Raw genomic sequence first — 17,484 nt, 5'->3', positions numbered from 1 at the left:
AAAATTGTTGAATATCACCCAGATATCAAGTGCTCTTTTTCGGTAGGGTATAACAAGGATTTGTTGTCATTTTTTTTCACTCAATGTTTTTCACTAGTTTGTAAATTTTAGAAATTTAAGAGTATTTTGTGACTTTTCAAAAAAAAAAGATGGAAGGGGTAAAATATGACTATCTATAAGATAACGCTTTGATTTTGTTGAAATTTTGACATGTCATCTACAACGTATTACATGTACTCTGATTGTACACAAAATTGAAAAATGTATTTTCAGTATTTTAAAGTTATTGACAAAATAGCAAATGGCGTGCTAGCTGTTTCGTTTAGTATTCATACCGCTTTGATGCAGTTTCATTTACATTCTTAACAGCATACTTTCTGTGAGAACTTTTAGGAATATGAAACATATTGCCCGAACATCGAGGGGTTGTTATAGGTCTTTTTAAGTACAATAAAATTTTGTATACATTGTTTTGCAAGAAACTATTTGACAGTCTCTTTTCCAGATTTACATTCACGAAATAATGCTTGTGAAATGTAGATTTATCAACAGTCTACACTTTGCTGTCCTTTCGACAAACCAACAAAGTATTTATCAATAAAAAATATTAATGCACTAGTATGAACTAATATTACTGCTTTGAATAAAATAAATAGCACTTTCAAAACCAACAGCATGTGTATCATAACTGATATTGCATTTCAATAAGGGCCAAATATGTTTTGTAAGTATGTGTGACATGGAAGACAATAATTGTTATATTATTTTAAGTGCATTATTTTCTTCAAATATGTACGGAAGTGCATAAGTGCTAGCTGTTTTTCAAGTTACTAAATCGAAATTTCGAGTTACGTATCTCGAAAATTCGAGTTAATAACACGAAATTTCGACTTTTATCTGCAAAATATTAACGTCCGTCTGTCTGTCAAAGGCCAGAAATGCTATGGACGACTTTTGACCGTTCGAATTAAGTGGAATCATCTATCTACACATCCATAATTATATTGTATCTAACATGTAGCGACTTGAACATATACTACCATACATAAATGTATGACCTACCCATAGCCTCTAGAGCTGCTCCAGATTTCAAACTGTCTTTAGGATATATACCTTCATTTACGTTTGTTTGTTTGTTTGTTTTGGGTTTAACGCCGTTTTTCAACAGTATTTCAGTCATGTAACGGCGGGCAGTTAACCTAACCAGTGTTCCTGGATTATGTACCAGAACAGACCTGTTCTCTGCAAGTAACTGCCAACTTCCCCACATGAATCAGAGGTGGAGGGGCTCGAACTAGATTGGAAACCTTCCTTCCAGATATGGTCAAAATAGTGAAACATTCTAAGTTTGAATACATCTCGTCCACCTTCTATGACCTATTCTCAAAATCTAGATCTATCCAGGTACCCAAACATGTAGGATATGTTTATATTTCTTTACCATATAGCGAACTAGGTCGAATATTTCCAGGCTTAAACATGGTTTAAATAGTGAACTGGTATTAAATTAACAGCCTGTTCGGAGATTGAAATGAAATATTTAAAGTCGAAAATCAAGTTAGCATGTTGAGCAAACTCGACTATCGAGCTTAAACTTTGAAAAACTGAACTTCATAATTGTGAATGTAAATTGTTAAGTGACATTTGTATTTAGCGAATGTACTGAGATCCTATTCGTCACCGGCCACTATCTACGGTCTCGTGCCAAAGATAAAAACTTCAGCCTCTATTAGACATTTGCGAATTAACCCGAAATTTGCGTGACAACTATGTGCTAGCAATAAAATATAATATACAAACAGCAATGCTCTTAAACTTTGCCTTGTTTCAGTTATCTAAAATCGACTGTTTATGGAGCCTTCACTAATTTCTAAACCCGCATATGTGTGTTAAACTTTATCGGGTGAGAAAATATCCGTAAGAATTTGTAGAAACACTTGAACAGAATGTTCGAGTCTTAACGGTAACGAAGAAATACAAGGGGCATGACTTGAAGTGGTTGCACATTTCAAACGATCGAAATGGTTACAAACTTGTACTTCAAGCAATTTCGGACGCAAACTTTTACTTGGAAAACAGTGTCCAACTCTCGGAACATGTTACTTGTGTTACTGTACAAAATTTGTCCGGATCAGGGTTGTACATTTTGTGGCCCTTTGGTGTTTTAAAATAACAATTTGTTTTAATAAGATCCTTGTCATATTTTCATAAAACTTGGTAAGTGGCAGGACGTCAAGTGGTTGCATACTTAATTCAAGCGATCGAAATGGGTGAAAACTTGCAATATGGCGGATATTTGCTAAGATTATCGCACTGTTTTTTCATCAGGTAAGTGGGTTTCTATGGTATTTTGAACTCTACGGATATGTGTATGCATCAGTTCCATGTCTACGTCACACTCGGTTTTACGTTAGATTAGAGTAGTTTACTATATATCTTATTGTAGACAGACAAACATAAAGTACAAAAAAACTATTTCCTTTTCAATTTATTTTAAAAATTAAATATTCGCAAGAAAGGAAATATACTAAATATTATCATACCGTTTGCGAAGCCAAAATATCTATTATACTTTTTATGCCCCCGAAAGTGGACATATTAAAATCGTTCTGTCCGTGTAAATTCTTGTCCGGGCTGTAACTCTGCCATCCATACAGGGATTTTGAAATAACTTAAATGTAATATAATGAGACGACGTGTCATGCACAAGACCCAAACCCCTAGCTCCAAGGCCAATGTCACACTTAGAGGTCAGAGGTTAACAGGGTCTATTTCGTGTCCTGTCAATAACACTTCCAACCATGATGGGATTTTGAAATAACTTAGCATAAATATTTACCATGTTGAGACGATTGTCATGCGTAAGACCCAGATCCCTAGCTCAAAGGTCAAGATAAAGGTTAACAGGGTCTGTTTCGTGTCCGGTTCATAACTCTGCCATTCATCAAGGGATTTTAAAATTATTTGGCACATTTTCCCCATAATAAGACTACGTGTCATGCGCAAGATCTACACCCTTAGCCGGTCTGTAACTCTGCCACCTATGAAGGGATTTTAAAATTACTTTGCATAAATATTCCCTATATTGAGATGGCGTGGCATGCGCAAGACACATACCCCTAGCTACAAGGTCAAAGTAACACTTAGAAGTCAAATGTAAACAGGGTCTGTTTCTTGTTCGGTCAATAACTCAGCCATTCTTCAAGGGATTTAAAAATTACTTTGGCACAAATGTTCCCTATAATAAGTTGATGTGTCATGCGCAAGACTCAGACCCCTAGCTCCAAGGTCAAGGTAACCTTTGGAGAACTTTTTTTTGGTCTGGTCACAAAATGATTCATACCTTAACTGGTCCGACACATTTTGCCCAGACAGCTGTAGCATTTTTGGTCACGCTTTTTGGGGCATTTCTCACTAATAGTGACAGCTCTTGTTTATAAATGTAATTGAAGTAAAGGACCCTTTCTTTGTGCTATATGTAAACAATTTCACTCGTACGAAAAATCGATTGGTGTAATTTTTCCATATGAATAAAACAAGATAAATGTGATACTCTGTATCCCAAAGTGAACGAAATTTGCACTTTAAGTAAAAACACGTCCCTTTCGAATAATAGTAAAAAAAAATGCCTACCTTGTCTTGAAGTAACCTCATTGGCTATATCAACAATTATAGCTTCCGCTTCCGGTTCATTCAGTCGTTAAGAAAAATCTTGAAAGCTGAAGGAAGAAGAAAAGTTTTGAAGGTTGAAGGCACAGGGATATTTCTATGTGAAGCCTATAAATATAAAGTTTTTTTTTCTATTTTATAAACAATGTACACAGTGACCAATGTTACTCAAATTTGCACACTAAACAGCTGTTTTTCTTCATTCTATATAAAATTGACATATATTTCCAATAGTTGCAGCACACATCAGGACCCATTTGAAATGTCTGTAACTTACATTTTCTTGAAGAATATTGTCAATGCTGAATAAAAATCAACAGAGAAGTAGGGGTCATGTTTTGATGCAAGAAAAATATTTTCAGTCAAACACACAAACTACAAAGTCGGCTAAAAATGAGACCCCAAACCGTAGTGGTGGTGTATGTTCTAAGTATCCATGACACATTCTGTCGTGTTATTATTTCATTATAAAAATGCTATCTACATGTCAAGCATAGATCTGTTATGTGATTTTAGCAAAGAATTGCAAAGAAAATATGGAAAATAGTTCTACAGAGCAAAATAACCTGAGGCCTATTTGAATCCGCCACTATGCGACGACCTTTTTTACGCCAATTTCCTATTTAGTGTCTGTATGCCTCAAACGCTGGAATAAGTTTGGCCGAATGAATAATTTCTGTAAAGAGCTGTAATGTATTTTTTGGCCTTTAACTGGACACAGAAAGTGAAACAGCAGCCTGCAAATGTTTCCATTTATCCACTTACACTTGTTCTGTGCAATTATGTCCGTTAATGTATTTTATTAGTATAAAATGTTTTATGGACGAGATGGTTCCATATTATCCCGTACAGCCGTTGGCCGTATACTTAAGCAGCAGCAAACTGTTTCACACGTGATAATCTGAAAATAGATGCGCATGCGCACAAACGACTTTCACGTTAAACAAAGAAGACAGCTTTCTTATTTCATTCGCTGAATATTTACATATTTTACTTGTTAGAATTTGTTTAACCTCCACCTCCCATTCCTCCACCACGGTTTGCTGCTGTTTATGTGCCAAAGTCTTTGTTTGGCGGACTTACGCTAAACTAAATGTAGTCTTTATAGATCTACATGTAAACATAGCGAATGGTTTTCATATTTATCACTCTTTTGACAAACGTTTAAAAACATTCGTGCAGATTTGAGTTATTAGCTAAATTTTGCCTGCACAGTCTCGGCGCAATACTTAGGCGGGTAAACGACCTGCGGAACAATCTGGACGCTATACTGGACTTTCATTCAGCCGGACTTTGTCAACGTGATCATCGGCACGAACGATCTGTGTAACGAAGAAAAACAGCAACAAAAATCGGAAATCTAGTGGATATTTGATTATATATTCTTAAAGTGCCAGACGTTGTTGTGTGTATCCTGACCGACTGAATACCATTTTGACATTTTAGTGACAAAGTCCATGAATTAAACAGAAGACTGGTTCATTATTTGAAAGAAATTTCGTCGATCCTCTGGCGTTTAAAGGATTTGGTCGGTAAAAGCTCTACAAACAGTATCGTCACATGTCGATGTGCATCTGTCTGATCAGTTGAGGGCAAGAGAGCTGCATTCCATTTTAAAGGCCCTGGTTGTTACGTTTAACAGACGTCAGAAGTCCTTTGTTTCAAATTAAAGCAGGTGAGTATAGCGTGCTTATTTTAATTAGTACGAGTATATATGTTTACTCTCTGGGCTTCTGAACTGAAGTCTACAGGTTCCCTGATAATTTTAAAGCATCTGAAGAAGCTTAGAAGTTTATATAATATTCAGTAAGCATGTCAAGCTTATTAATGTTGTCATGTTGGAAAATATATCCGGGCATGAACCCGAGTTTTTTGCCAGTTTTGAAACTTACATCCTAAATATATAGAGTCTGGCACCAGAGATTTTATGTTTTCTGAATTGTGTTTGTATATATCAGGGCTAGTGCCCCCGATTTGTCTTCCGGGCAAGTTCCTGAGTTTTTTCCAGGCAGGTACCCGAGATTTTTCCGGGCTGATACTCTAGATTTTTTCCGGGCTGGTACCCGAGATTTTATTTCCGGGCTTGTACCCGAGATCACATATTTTCAAGATATTTTATTGTTTATGGTATTTGAGATTTTCCGGGCTAGTACCCGAGGCTGCTCTAGTATCTGAGATTTTCCGGGCTAGTACCCGAGGCTGCGCTAGCTTTTGTATATATCTAGTATATTTCAATTTTGTCTAGTACCCAGGCTGTGTCTTCAACATTTACGTCAAATTATTTGTTATTGTTTGTATATAAGGGCCAGGATGTTACATGATCTTGAATATTTATTATTCGAACTGGTTTAATTTAATTCAATCATTCAATTGAAATTTCTTATTCCAGGTATGCCTGGGAAGCGCAAAGCAGCAACGGCGACCAAATCAAAATGTACATCGCCATGATGTCCTCCACCAGTCGCGGACAGCGATACACTTAAAATGACAAATGTGCAGTCGAAGAAAATGAAAAGGTGTAAAGGAGCGGCGAAAGCTCCTAATAAACCAGTCATAGACACTGACACTGGAAGTGATTATGCGGCAACCGATCAGCCACAACAGGCTAAAGGCAAAAGTGGCTATAATACGGTTAATAAGAAACGATTAAATAACTCTTCTAAACGCCGGAAAAGGCCACCATCTCCAATAGCACCCAGGAGCTCTTCTGACACAGACATTACAGATGAGGAGACCGAGGTTCAAAGCATTTCGTCGGACAGCGAGGACAATTTACTAGACAGTGTGTTGGCAAATCGTAAGAACTCCTTAACAGGTAACAAGGGACAGTCATTTTCCCCATTAGATGCCCCAATCTGTACCCAAATCATGAAAAAATTCAGAAGAAAATTTGGAGGCACAAATATGTAGATTTTGGAGACTTATTACCTATCAATTTTTGTCATGACCAAGATAATTTCTCCTTTCAACTACTAGTCAATCAGGGCAGGGAGAATCCAAATATCAACATCCTTCCCACGAACAAAAAACAAAAAAATATACAATATTCATCAATGGACAACAGCCTTCATGAGGTTTGTTGCCATTTACTGTATGAAATATCCGTCAGAAACTTCTGCTCTAATGAAGTATGGAGAACTGGTTCGGGATCTGGAATCCGAGAATCATAGCAATGCCTGGTCACTCTATGACTTTCAGTTCCGCACACTAAGGGCACAAATCCAGATCCCTTGGGATCGGATGCATTCTGAATTTTGGAGTCGGGCCACAACCACCTCCGTCACATCTCAGCCCTTTCGTCAGTATCGCAGTTCCGGCTGCTCAAACACCAATTTCTCCCGTTACAGTTCCCCCAGAAATAAATCATACAATAACGGAGAGTGTCTCCCCAACACATGCTGGCCCTTCAATAGAAGAGGGTTCTGCTCCGCTGTCAAATGCTTCCCACACATTTGCGGCTATTGTCAGGGTAACCACTCGGCAAAATCATGCCCCATCGGTTACAGACAATACATTTTGCCCAGTCAACCACCCCAACAATCACAGTCAGGTTCAACACATGCTAAGCCGACACAAAAAACTAAATAGCCAGGAAGTGTCTAAGGCAATTACTCCGATTAAGATAAGCCCCCTTTCGTTCTGGATTAAAGGTTAAACCGGCAGATTATCTATTGGAAGGTTTTAAGAATGGTTTCCGTTTAGGTTTTGTTGGCGATAGATGCTCCTATACATCGAAAAATCTAAAATCTTGCTGTAAGTTACCGGAAGTTGTATCGGCAAAATTAGAAAAAGAAATAGCTTTAAAAAGGATAGCGGGACCTTTCAGTAGCCCCCCTTTCCAACCTTTTAAAGTAAGTCCTATAGGAGTAGTCCCTAAAAAGGAGCCAAACTCTTACAGGTTAATTCATCATTTAAGCTATCCACTTGGTAATTCTGTAAATGATTTTATCGATCCAAACCTCGCCACAGTCCAGTACTCTACTTTTGACCAAGCAGTTACCATGGTTAGGGATTTAGGTCAGGGCTGTCTGATGGCTAAAACAGACATAGACTCGGCTTACCGTATCATACCCATTAATTAACAAGTTACATAGCTTATTGCCATTCCACAGGCATGAAATACACCAGCATATACTCTAGAGTATCAGCCCTTAACTATATAAATAAATTACAAGGGGCAAACACTACAGGTCGCTCTTACAGTTTCTTAGTGAAACGTGTCCTTTTGGGATGTAAACATTTTTCAGCAAGTTCGGACAAAAGGCTGCCAATCACAATAGGAATTTTGAGGAAATTGATTTCTGTACTACCTATATTATTCAACACGGCCTACAACATTTCACTAGTGAAAGCTATGTTCACACTTGCATTTTTTGCACTTCTACGGGTAGGTGAAATAACCACGTCAAGTATGGCGAACCACACTGTCTCGGTCACAGACATCTCAGTTAAGACAAAAAAGGGCAAACCTGTTAATTCATGTGTTTCGCTTAGTCATTTCAAACACTCTTCTTCACCTTTCACTATCACGTTAAGGCCACATAAGCGCACAAAGTTATGTCCGGTTCTTGCGGTACACTCTTTCATGAACAGGCGTCTTAAACAAAGTGGGCCATTTTTTCTTAACGAATCAGGAATACCGGTCACAACCAAACAAATTTAGTCGCATTTTAAAGGAATGCATTGCGAAGATAGGCTTAGACCCAAGATTATACACATCTCATAGTTTTCGCATTGGGGGTGCGACACTAGCCCATTCATACAACTTCACAGATTCTCAAATACAGTGAAACACCGCTCGCTCGAGCATCGATGACTCGAGCACCCGGGCTCGCTCGAGCAATTCATGTGGTCCCGGCCGATTTCCTTCTATTTTCTATGTGAAATTACATGGCTGGTCGAGCATCGATACTCGATCGCTCGAGCATGAAGCTGGTCCTGTGTATTAATTTACTCTTGTTGCTTATGCAAACTCGAGCAGAGGTTCAAATTTTTTTTCACACCTTCGGCGGTCAGAATGTAATCGGTTAATTTAAAATTTTCGCTCGTCGTGAGATTGCATGGTCATTCCCGACTATCTTAAAGTTGTTTGTCGGTATATTTGATCTGAAATGAATTAATTATTAATGAAGGTGAAGAAAATTTTATTGATCAAAATTGTTATTAATTATTACTTTTTCCGCGGATCGAGAGATAAATATGAGGTCGTAATATTTTAATCAACAGTTGTTTTGCATGCAAATAGGAAATAGATAGCTTTTTCATTAAATTGAGATGATAATTATGAGACCTTAATTTGGAGAAGAAGATTGCGAATTCGATTACATATTTCAAATTAAAAATATAAATAAAAAAATAGCTGTTTTGCACATGTGCCATTTACGATCATCATAATAACGTTTGTAATACGTTTTTTGAAATGTACGAATGTGTTATTATTACGCATCACCGTTTTGTCTGCAAATGGTATCGATGACAATTGGTAATCAAACTTCAATTTTCTTCGTTTGGTCAATGTTTGGGTCGCTCGAACACGATAACTCGAATTTGCCATCCCTTGCGACCCCGAGCGAGCGGGTTTCACTTACGTAAATTGGGAAGATGGAACTCAAACGCCTTTCAGTCATATTTGCGGCCTAATTGTGTTCAGTTCTAAGAGACTTTTGACTGTCCCTGTGCTGGGTTATTGTACATATGTATAATACATTTGTAGTATTAGTAAGTAACATTTTGTTCAACAGTTGGAAACGGAACAGGAAAAACTTTTCGTTAAATGCCATTGAGTAGGATGCACTACACACTTTTTGGTACTGTTAAATCGAACACTGTATTAGTATCGATAGTGCCAAACCATTTCATTGATGATTAGCGGCAATGATTATGAGTTATTTAAAGGACATTTTGGCCAGCGGTTGAGTTAGCGTTTTATGTTTACATTAAAGAAGTTGTTTCTGAGCCAAAAGAATTAATATTGAAGTCATTATAACTGGCTTAAGCGGCTTTTTGACTTTAAGGATAAGAACTGAACTTTTTGACACTTCTGATTCTGTCATTTTAACTATTATTGGCTATGTTATTTTTATCTTTTTTGGACATTTTGTCTGTCTTAGGCCGCAATTTGTGCTTTGAGTCTACCATTGATGAAGTGTTCCGAGCTAAAAATTTGATTTTATTTGCGATGCCATTGTGACTGACTTAAGCGGCATTTTGAACTAGCGGTATAGATGTGAGCACTGACACTTCTATTGTCATTTTACACTTTTTTTTTATTACTGTTTTTGTCATGTTTACTATCTTAGGCAGCATCTGTCTTAAAACATACAGGTGTTACCTACATACAGCTTCTTCCTATTCAGGTTGACTGTTTAAGGCAGCAATAGGATAGGAAAGGCTTATACTATTATTGTTTACATTACATAAATATTGTTTACATTACATCAATATTGTTTACATTTCATAAACATTTATCAGTTGAGATATAGAAAATCCATTTTATATTATATTACATTTATTGAAAGTTCTAGAGTTTACTTGTCTGGGCGGCATAAAGACTGGTCTGAGTGAGGTCTTTATGTGTGGCGGAATTTTATTTCCAGATAAAACAAAATTGATATGATCTATGTTTTAACAATTCTAGTCAACAAACTAAATGTGTTTTGATATTTTGTATTTCATGTTTTTGATACTGGCTTAAATAAAAGCCCATTTACAACTTACATATCTCTTGTTTTTAATTTTGTCTTACAAGCTACGCAAACTCTCGAACCTTCTCTAAGAACCACTTGATGGCCATAAATGTATTTTATTGTATAAAATGTTTTATGGACGAGATGGTTCCATATTATCCGTACGGCCGTTGGCCGTATACTTAAGCACAGCAAACTGTTTCACACGTTAATCTGAAAATAGATGCGCATGGCGCACAACGACTTTCACGTTAACAAGAGACAGCTTTCTTATTCATTCGCTGAATATTTACATATTTTACTTGTTAGAATTTGTTTAACCTCCACCTCCCATTCCTCCACCACGGTTTGCTGCTGTTTATGTGCCAAAGTGATCAATTGAAAAATTCGATATTCACTATTTTACAATTTCTAATTTGTATTACTGTCAGTAGTATGTTATTTCTCACTCATACTTGATTGTCATGAATATTTTATTCATTGTTTAAGTTAGCTGAACAGAACTTTATTTTAATTTGTTGTATTAAACTTTGTTTTAACAATTCTAGTCATCGAATTGGATGCGTTTATACTTGGTATTCGGCGGAATTTTATTTCGCAGATAAAACAAAATTGATATGATCTATGTTTTAACAATTCTAGTCAACAAACTAAATGTGTTTTGATATTTTGTATTTCATGTTTTTGATACTAGCTTAAATAAAAGCCCATTTACAACTTACATATCTCTTGTTTTTAATTTTGTCTTACAAGCTACGCAAACTCTCGAACCTTCTCTAAGAACCACTTGATGGCCATAAAATAATGTAAACACTTCTGTGTCGATTAGCGAGTGAATACCATTTTTGTGGAATTTCGAATATAAATGGCAGAAATTTGTACAAAACAACCTGTGCCTGCGTTTGCACTCATAGCGTTGGTATGGCACCATCAGACAACTTCCTTGTTCTCGGTCAGCTATCATTGTGTTCATATAAAACAAATTTCCATTATATGTTACATTACGGTGTACCCGATTTCTTAATCCGACGGTTTTAGTATTCGTTAGTAAAATGCATGCTGTATTTGAGAGCTTTATAATACTTTATTGTAAACCTATATAAATTCTGTCAAAAAAGGCTTTTATTTCACAAGCAAATATGCACAGGCAGAAAAAGATTCCGTATTGTACATTTTATATTGTATGTTGCCGGACTACTTTCATTAAAAATGCATGATATAGGTGGGCCGGTGGTCTAGGGGTAACACGCTTGACTATTAGAGGTCCGGGCACTGGAAATTTCTGAGATGCTCTTGAGTGTCTCCCAACTAACTAATTAAGAGATTTGTACTGGCTCTTCCCAAGAAAGACGGCTTCGCTTGTATCGGTACTATACACCGGGCACGTTAAAGAACCAGACTGTCTATTCGCAAGAGCTAGGCTAAGTTAACCGGACAGGCTTGTATCTTAAATGATTTCTCTCTATCTGTTCTGGGGGCTTTATCTCACTCTGTCCCTCTGGTCAGCTCGCTCTGTGTCTGTACTAGTAGAGGATGAATTTCGCGCCCTGTACGGCTGCGTTTGCTATATGTAAAGCGCCTTTGAACGTGTTTATCATGAAAAGGGCGCTATATAAATCTGGTATAATGATATGATAATAATAATGATAATATGACCTGAAACAGTTTACACAAAAACTTCACTCATTTCTGTATAAACATCGACAAACATTTAAGATTTCGTTCAATAACAAAACAACAAACAAATCTGTTGAAGTATATTACAACAGTAGTATTATGTTGGGTTCTTTTATTTTAAAAGATTGAACAACACCAGCTGATGAAATCTGTAATACATTTATTTTTTACGGAACTTCAGTACTGAAGAGCAACCATCAGAAGCCTAAAGTAGATAGTACACTATTAATTGCAGTATGACTTCAATAGCCTAAATTAGATACATACACCTAACAGACTCAGAACATTACACCTTTCCCCCCGTTAGGAAATAAATGATTTGTTATTTAGTACTTAATAAACAAGCCGCAGTTAAAGTCTTTTCATATAAACCATAGTAAAAGTTCTTTGGTATAAGCAATTCTACTGAAAATTAAAAAACACTCATGTTCTATGTCATTTAACTGTTCATCAAAGATCACATATATAACATGTAACCCCAAAAAAAATGTCTTAATACTTTTAAGAGTAAAGATTTAAACTGAAAACTTATTATATATCATAATTAAGAAACACATATGTATCAGTTATTAGAATACTAAAATACAATGTACTGTAAATTCTGTAACTTAAAATGAGAGAATCTGGTTCTCTATGGTAGCACAGGGATTATAATGCCCTTAGAACAGTGCATACCATGTTACTTTACACAGAATTATAAATCCAATCTCTTAGGTGGAAATCCTCTGGTTGAACGTTTAGGATATCTTTCCAATACTGGACTTGCTGTTTTAGAAGTTTCAACAGTTTTCGCCTGAATCGGGGTTCGAACACTTGTTTCAGATGAAATTCCAGCGGACGCATCTGGTGAAGTTTCATCATAAGCTTGATTTCCGTTTAACGATGTAAGTGGTATTGGTAAATTGAAGTCACCATTGGTAACCGAACACTGATTATCCACAATAACTTCTGGTTCTCGCATACGTATCTGATCTACATGTCGTTTCCAAATCAGATCACCGACCTTGACCTTGTAAGTGACTGGACCAAGCTGATGGACAATAATTCCATCAACCCATTTCTCTGTCGATTGTCGGTAGTCACGGATCCAAACACTATCACCCTCCTGAAACGTACGAATTTGAGATTCCTTGGGAGTAGTCTTTTTCTGAATTTTATTACTAAGATCTGGACGCATGATATCTAGGCGTGTTCTAACACGTCGTCCTAGGAACAATTCAGCAGGTGAAACTTGTGTTGTAGAATGTGGAGTCGAACGATACGACAACAAGAATCGCGAAACCTTCTGGTTTACTGTTCCAGGTTCACTGCTCATAGTTTTTAACGCAGTCTTGAATGTACATACTGCTCGTTCTGCTTCACCATTAGAGCTAGGATGATATGTAGCGGAACGAATGTGTTTGATACCATTCATTTTGACAAAGTTCTGAAATTCAGCCGACACAAATTGTGGACCGTTGTCTGACACAATTTCTTCTACTAGTCCGTATGATGAAAACAAATACCGCAAAGCGTTTATAGTACTTTCAGAGGTTGTAGAAGCCATTGTGATCACTTCCAGCCATTTTGAATGAGCATCAACAACAATCAAATACATTTTGTTCATGAACGGCCCAGCATAGTCTATATGAATACGTTGCCAAGGTTTGCCAGGCCATCTCCATGGATTTGGAGGTGTTTTAGCCATTGGACTCCTATTCTGTTGACACGGAACACAGTTTTTCACTTTACACTCTATGTCAGTATCTACGTTTAACCACCACATATGCATTCTCGCTAACGATTTCATCTTAACAATTTCTGGATGATTGTCATGGAGTTGTTCTAGCATCCTGTTTTGAAATGCAGATGGAATAACCACTCGAATTCCTCTTAACAGACAACCCTCTTCAGTAGTAAATTCATCTTTGAATTTATAACATGGTAAGTACTCTGCACTTAAGTCAGATCTGGCAGGCCATCCATTCACTGTGAAATGTATTAGCCGCGACAACAAAGGATCATCACGTGATGCTTTTGCAATTTTGTCCGGTGTAACTGGAAGAGAATTTACTTGTTCCTTATTCACCTCACTTCCTTCCACAAACAACACATTGTTTGATTCTTCCATAGTCTCAGGTAATGGGAATCGCGACAAGGTATCGGCATTTCCATTCTTGGTTGTTGAACGATACCTGATATCGTACTGATATGCCGACAACTGAATTGCCCACCTTTGCAATCGTGATGCTGCCAAAACTGGAATACCTTTCTTAGGTCCTAGTATTAGACTCAAAGGTTTACTGTCCGTCAGAAGTATGAATTTACGAGCATACAGAAACTGGTGAAATTTCTGAATTCCAAATATGATGGCCAATGCTTCCTTCTCAATTTGAGAATAATTTCTTTCAGATGTGGTCAATGTTCTAGAAGCATATGCTATAGGTCTATCTAAGCCATCTTCCATTTCGTGAGAAATTACAGCTCCCAACCCGTATGGAGACGCATCTACAGCCAATGTTACTGATTTCTCCGGCTGATAATGTACCAGTACTGTTGATGATGTCAATAATTGTTTCACGGTTTCACATGCCAGTTTGCATGATTTAGTCCAATTCCACTTCACATCTTTGCACAATAATTCAGTAAGTGGTTGTACAATTGTTGACATGTTCGGAATGAATTTGCGGTAGTAATTCACTAAACCGAGCCATTGTTGAAGTTCTTTCCGATTTTGAGGCTCAGGAACCTGAAGAACTGCTTCAATTTTCCGTTCAGACGGTCTGATTCCCTCTTTCGTTACCCGGAATGCAAAATATTCAACTTCATCTTGCATGAAGTAACATTTGGCAGTGTTTAATTTTATTCATATCATTCAGTCTCTGTAATACGATTTCCAAATTACGCAAATGTTCATTGTCATCAACCCCGGTAATAATAATATCATCCAGAATGCAGCCTACATGCTCCAACCCATTCAAAATTTTGTCCATTGTCTCTTGGAACAATGCTGGAGCTGACGCAACGCCATATGGTAGACGGAGATACCGGAACAATCCCAGGTGAGTATTAATAGTAACGTACTTCCTTGATGATTTATCAAGCAACACCTGTTGATATGCATGAGATAAGTCCAATTTTGTGAATTTTTCACCCCCGTTTAATTTTTGGAAAACATCTTCTGCGGTAGGTAAGGGATATTCTGGAACATCTAACACTGGGTTAATCGTGACTTTATAATCCCCACAGATCCTTACCGTTTTGTTAGGCTTTTGAATAGCTACTATTGGTGTAGCCCAGTCTGAATAGGAAATTTTTTCGATTATTCCTTCTTTAACAAGACGATCAATTTCAACAGCGACCTTATCACGAAGAGCATAAGGCACCGACCTAGGTTTATAAAATACAGGATTACTACCATCCTTCACTGACAACTTGACAGTGACTCCTTGCATAGTACCACATTTATTGTCAAATACACCAGGAAACTTTTTCAGTAGTTCATTGACTGCAGACAGTCCTCGATCAGTGAATGTAAATTTGATTTTTCCCCAATCTAAAGTGAGTTTTGACAGCCAATTCCTTCCAAACAATGCTGGACCGGAACCTTTCACAACAACTAGAGGCAAGTTAGCTTTCTGACTACCATAGCACACATTAACATTAATTTCGCCCAAAATCTGAACTGTTTCATTGGTATAGGTTTTCAGAATAACCGAACTATCTTTAAGTGGTATGTTATTGAAATGTTGATTATAATCAGTCTCTGAAAGTATTGAAACTGAAGCACCAGTGTCAAGTTCCATTTTTTGAAAATGGCCTTCAATGTCTACATTCACTACAATTTCTTTCTGTTTTGGAGATTTAATAGTAAATAACGGCCAATCTCGACTGTCACTGTCTACACTACTAGCATCGGATTCATATGCAACAGATTCAGCATTTTCAAAATATTGTACCTTGGATTTATTTTTCTTTGGTTTCCATGGAAATTTACCTGAACGCTGTGGCCTTGCTGTACTAGGTTTCGGATGTGCTGAATTCATACCAGTTTTTGACTGTTTTTGAGGACACCGTTTACCTAAATGACCATATTGTTTACATGTATGACACTGACTTTTTTTATGAAAACACGAGTCTGAATCATGATTTGTTTTACCATAACGAAAACACTCCTTTTGACCAGTCGTAAATTTATTTGCTATGTGTTTAATTTCAATTTCAGGACCAGTTTTAAGTTTTACAGTCTCTTTCGCAGCCATTTCCATAGACACGGCAATTTCGACAGCCTTTTTCAAAGTCAATTTATCTTCAGACAGTAGCTTCTTTTGAATTGATGGTGCAGCTAACCCACAAACAAATCTATCTCGAAGTGCTTCATCAAGAAACTCTTTAAATTCACAATTTTCACTCAATTTTCTCAGTTCTGCTAAATACTGACTAACACCTTCTCCCTCTCCTTGTTTCCTCTGATGAAACTTAAATCGTTCAGCAATTATCAGAGGTTTTGGTTTCAGATGGTCTTTGATAAGTTTTTTTCAGATCGTCGAAGGATTTATCACCCGGCTTATCCGGCGAGGACAAATTCCTAATCAAACTGTAGGTCTTTGCACCTACCACCGACAACAGTATGGACCTTTTAATATCATTGTCGTCGATTTTATTGGCAATAAAATAATGCATTAATCTTTCCTCGTATTCGTCCCAGTTTTCGCCATAAAGGTTAAACTCGTCTATTTTCCCGAATACGGCCATAGTTGGTTACCCAGATTGTCAAACAGGCTGAATAATAAAATATCTGTTGTTCTCCGACTATCCTCGTCGCCACTATTATGTTGGGTTCTTTTATTTTAAAAGATTGAACAACACCAGCTGATGAAATCTGTAATACATTTATTTTTTACGGAACTTCAGTACTGAAGAGCAACCATCAGAAGCCTAAAGTAGATAGTACACTATTAATTGCAGTATGACTTCAATAGCCTAAATTAGATACATACACCTAACAGACTCAGAACATTACAAGTAGCTCGATCTGGAATTTTGTATGCAGCTGTCGTGGATTTTTTGTTTGTAGATTTTCGTGGATTTTTCAAGGAAGAGTCCGATCTTGCAAAATCCACTTGAGCCGAATACAGAAATTCCTCGCTTCGATTGAAATTCATTTTATTATACACCTACATATTTTCTCTCTGAAATACAGCATGTAATTCACTAACCACAGGCTGTATTTCACTAATCAATACAAAAGTCTTTATTTAACTCCAATCGGATACGAAAAAAATATTCAATGTTTGGACTGCTTTCTTTAATTGTGACATCAACATTCCATGTGTCAAAAAGTTCACCGTTTCAAACAATATTATAGTAAATTATTGTCAATTCTGACTGATATAGCACTAGGAACAGGTTTTTTTGTTTGATTTTCGCTTTCGTGTCGTTGTTAACAGTATAGTATTTCAGTTATGTAACG

The 17,484-nt window shown here is 36.9% G+C and overlaps 2 protein-coding genes across 2 annotated transcripts; both read right to left on the bottom strand.

Moving 5' to 3' along the window:
* Window positions 1-12,726: 12,726 nt before the first annotated feature.
* On the bottom strand, window positions 12,727-14,682 carry LOC123545987 (uncharacterized protein K02A2.6-like). The gene has a single exon (XM_045332176.1). The coding sequence runs from the start codon at window positions 14,680-14,682 to the stop codon at window positions 12,727-12,729; it is 1,956 nt and encodes a 651-aa protein (XP_045188111.1).
* Window positions 14,683-14,836: 154 nt separating this feature from the next.
* On the bottom strand, window positions 14,837-16,766 carry LOC128559214 (uncharacterized protein K02A2.6-like). The gene is made up of 2 exons (XM_053550425.1): window positions 16,629-16,766; window positions 14,837-16,489 (listed from the first exon to the last, which is right to left on the bottom strand). Exons 1-2 carry the CDS (start codon window positions 16,764-16,766, stop codon window positions 14,837-14,839), a joined length of 1,791 nt encoding a protein of 596 aa, XP_053406400.1.
* Window positions 16,767-17,484: the final 718 nt, after the last annotated feature.

Source organism: Mercenaria mercenaria, chromosome 9 (assembly GCF_021730395.1).
Source record: "Mercenaria mercenaria strain notata chromosome 9, MADL_Memer_1, whole genome shotgun sequence".
NCBI lineage: Eukaryota > Metazoa > Mollusca > Bivalvia > Venerida > Veneridae > Mercenaria > Mercenaria mercenaria.
Note: the sequence above shows the minus strand (reverse complement) of the source record. Positions and strands in the feature narration are given on the sequence as shown.

Bases quoted from the DNA above. Each gene is read 5' to 3' on its own strand.
- LOC128559214 (XM_053550425.1), bottom strand. From the start codon at position 16,766: ATGGCCGTATTCGGGAAAATAGACGAGTTTAACCTTTATGGCGAAAAC. The intron at 16,490-16,628 runs GTAGGTGCAAAG...GAACGATTTAAG, and splicing joins GGTCCATACTGTTGTCGGTG to TTTCATCAGAGGAAACAAGG.
- LOC123545987 (XM_045332176.1), bottom strand. From the start codon at position 14,682: ATGTCAACAATTGTACAACCACTTACTGAATTATTGTGCAAAGATGTG.